The sequence below is a fragment of the Poecilia formosa genome, unplaced genomic scaffold (assembly GCF_000485575.1).
Source record: "Poecilia formosa unplaced genomic scaffold, Poecilia_formosa-5.1.2 Scaffold508, whole genome shotgun sequence".
Classification (NCBI taxonomy): Eukaryota; Metazoa; Chordata; class Actinopteri; order Cyprinodontiformes; family Poeciliidae; genus Poecilia; species Poecilia formosa.
The window spans coordinates 1-3,630 of record NW_006800447.1 but is presented as its reverse complement, the minus strand read 5'-3'; the positions used below and the strand labels follow the sequence as shown (position 1 = coordinate 3,630).

The 3,630-nt window shown below is 46.3% G+C and overlaps 1 protein-coding gene across 1 annotated transcript in view; it reads left to right on the top strand.

Annotated features, from left to right (window-relative positions):
• LOC103156914 (vacuolar protein sorting-associated protein 13C-like) overlaps positions 1 to 3,473 on the top strand; it is a 12,127-nt gene extending 8,654 nt beyond the window's left edge. The window contains exons 15-16 of the mRNA XM_007579128.2: positions 851 to 886; positions 3,096 to 3,473. Of these exons, the coding sequence (XP_007579190.2) occupies positions 851 to 886; positions 3,096 to 3,473 (414 nt within the window). The remainder of the gene's footprint in view (positions 1 to 850; positions 887 to 3,095) is intronic.
• The last annotated feature ends 157 nt before the right edge of the window (positions 3,474 to 3,630 follow it).

Here is a 3,630-nt window from a genome sequence, read left to right as displayed (position 1 = left end):
CACAGTGGAATCAGATTGTTTGGTTTGTCTCTGATTCACATAGGGTCACAAGTATACATACACCTCTACTAATATTTGACTAGATGTTTATGAGTAAGTTGCACCTCAAACAAACCATCAACCAGCTTCTGACTGATATCTGAGCTCGGCTGCTCTGAACTGGGACAGTTCACATAAGCTGGTTGGTTTCCAGTAGCACCAGCTTCTAATCATAATACATGCATTTCTGACCGAGTTGAGGTCAAAAGTTAGGGCCTGATTCTGCCATTAAAGCTAGTTGAGATGTTTGCTGGACCATCTGCTGGAACCTGCAGGTGGTTCAGCTTTACTTCATCCAGGTTGTGCAATGCAGCCACACAGCGTGATGCTGCCACTACCATGCTTAAGGTTTAAAAGCCTCACTTAGCTTCCTCCAAATATCTTGTCCAAGCAGCTCCATGTTTGTCTCTTGGGATCATCAACAGCCTCTCTCTCTGAACATCAATCAATCAATCAATCAATCAACATGGTGAAACTAGTCTCACTGCAGAAAATTATTCTGGTCTTCTAGCAGCTAATGGTTCCTGACATTCTATTACTGAACTTACATTTCCAAATGAGTAGTTAGTTTGGGGTCATTTAGGGTCAGTTTGGGATCATGGGTGGGGTAGTAATGGGCAACAGGAAGCAGTAGCGGTGATGTCACTTCCTGAGCTGAAGCAAGGGATGAATGCAGCCTGCAGGCACCTTTCAGATTTACATGCAGCTGCAGGTTAAACCCTGAATGTTTTGTATCTGTTCTCTGTTGCATGTTCTCCTCACCTGTTGTCTCTAATGTCTTCTGTCTTGTTGGTGTGTTTTGTCCTTACAGGCTTCCTTTAGCTTTCAGTACCCGTCAGCTGATGAGGTACAGCATCCAGCATGCAGCTCTGAACTGCATCAAACCTCCTGCTTTACACTGCTGCACCCTCAGCTCTCCTATATACTCATCTGGTTTAAGGTCCCTGTGACCTGGTTTACCCCGTCCTGAACTAAAGTTAACCTCGACCCATTTGGACTCACAAGGAGAACCCAACATTAGCAAACTGGAAGCATCTAACCAACCTGCGTGCAACATCTGCGTGGTGCAGATACATCCAAAGCTTCAGAACTCTAACTCCTAAAACTGGTTGGAGATTTGAACAATCCTGAACCTGCTGTTAGAGAAACCCGGGCCAATTAGTTCTGATTTGGTCAGAACAGGAAGTTCTAACAAATCTAACAGTAAATGCAGATAACTGGGGAGTAGTAGGAGAAAGTGGCAGAGTCGGTGGTCAGTTTGTCCCCAGCAGCATAACTGCAGAGACAGATCAGGAAAACCTCAGCCAGTCCATCAGCTTCATCAGACAGGAAGGTTTTAATCCTAGTCTTGAAAGTATCCAGGGTGTCGCTGAGACTAAAGCATCTGCCTCCCATTATACACCTGGAACCTCTAGGAACCAGCAGGCTGGTACCGAGGGGTTCTGGTAGGAACACCTGGACCAGTTAGATCTCTGATGGAGCTGATTATTAGGGACTTTATATGTGAGAATTTGAGATCATAATCTGGATTAATAGGGAGCCAATAAAGGGAAGATAAAATAGTAGAATTATGATCAGTCTTTTTCACTTCCATCAGAACAGTAGCTGCAGCGTTTTGGATCAGCCCTTAGCTGCTCTTTGTGGAGTCCAGCCCTGAAGGGACAGATGCTTGGATTAGATTATCAGATTCACTGCTGGATACCATGTTTGTAATATTTCAGAGATGCAAAAAGAAATCACTAGAAACTTCTTAATATGGGATCTAAATGACACATCCTGGCCCAAAATAGTACAGAGGTTCATTACTTTATCATGGAAGGTCAATTTATTACAATCCAAATCAGTGATTGACTAAACAGGTTCTTTTTAAAAGGTTCTGGTCCAAAAACAACAACAAAGTTTAGAGTCTTCCAGGTTTTAACACTGGAGCCCACCCAACGGATTGGATTGATTAGGATTTCTGGTTGGCTACATCGGACAATCCCATATGTTTACTAGTGAAAGCAGCCCAAGCACTGAACCTTACCGTTCTCCACCAGTACCTCTGATGCTTGAGGAAGTTTTAGCTTGAACTGGATTCTGTTGGGCAAAGCAGACTCAAATGAGTCTAGATGTTCTACTTGTTTGTCAGATCTAGTGCTTGGGTTGATTTATTGAGCGAAATTTAGAGTCGTCTTTGTTTAACCCTGAGTGTACCGCCACTGGTCCTGGTGCCTCCTCTGGTCCTGGTGCTTCCAGTGGTCTTGGTGCCTAAACTGGTCCTGGTGCCTCCAGTGGTCTTGGTGGCTAAACTGGTTCTGGTACCTCCTGTGGTCCTGGTGTCTCCAGGTACTTCATGGTACTTCCAGTGGTCCTGGTGCCTCCTGGTACCTCATGGTGCCTCCTGTGGTCCTGGTACCTCATGTGGTCCTGGTACCTCATGGTGCCCCCAGTGGTCCTGGTGCCTCCTGGTACCTCATGGTGCCTCCAGGGGTCCTGGTGCCTCCTGGTACCTCATGGTGCCTCCAGGGGTCCTGGTGCCTCCACTGGTCCTGGTGACTCCTGTGGTCCTGGTGCCTCCAGACCCATTGGACCGTGAGTTGTTCAGACTGGAATCTCTAGTGAGCGCAGCAGGAACCGATGGAGCTCTAAATGAATGTTTTCCATGCCTGACTACACCAAGGCCTCATTTCTCTACGTGTGCTATGCAACTCACTCAGCTGCCATCATTAACCTCACCTGTTCACTGCCATGCCCCCTCTGTCACATGACCACTGCCTGAATGACCTCACTTCCTTACCTGAATTTGTTCCTCACCTGTTTCCTAAATGTGGAGCTTCCTTTATGAACCTTCAAACAGCTTTTATTGCAAAGCCAACATTCAGTTTTAGCATCTTTTAGCTCAGTGACTTTTTATTGTGTCTTCAGAGATTTAAAGCCATTGTTTCTTAGCTGTTTTCAGAAGGTTCATATTGCTGACATCATATTTATTAAACGGAACCAACCTGAATACTCCATACATGCAGTGAACGCCTCAGCCAAACACAAGGCCTCACGCTCTGCTGTCTGTGTTCCAGATGTTCATTGACAACTTTCAGACGGCTAAAGAGGCTCTGAGCGCTGCCACTTCTCAGGCCGCAGAGAGAGCTGCATCCAGCGTCCGAGACTTTGCTCATAAGAGTTTCCGTCTGTCCACGGACATCAGGCTGAAAGCGCCCCTCATCATTGTCCCTCAGTCTTCCACCTCCCAGAATGCCCTGGTGGTGGATCTAGGGCTGATCACGGTGGAAAACAGCTTCGTTTTGCGGCCAGGTGAAGGGTTACCTCTGCCGGCCGTGGTGGAGAAGATGGACATAAAGCTGACTCAGCTGAAACTCTGCAGGTATCGATCCACTCTGCAAGGAAGTCAATCAAGAAACATCTGCAGAAAACCATTCAGGAACTCTATTGTCTGAAAGGGTTATCTTCTCCCTGAAACCTTCAATTATTATAGATTAGCAGCCAAACGGTCAGTTAGCACTTAGGAGCTAAACGGTCAGTTAGCGACTAGTAGCTAAACGGTCAGTTAGCGACTAGTAGCTAAACGGTCAGTTAGCGACTAGTAGCTAAACG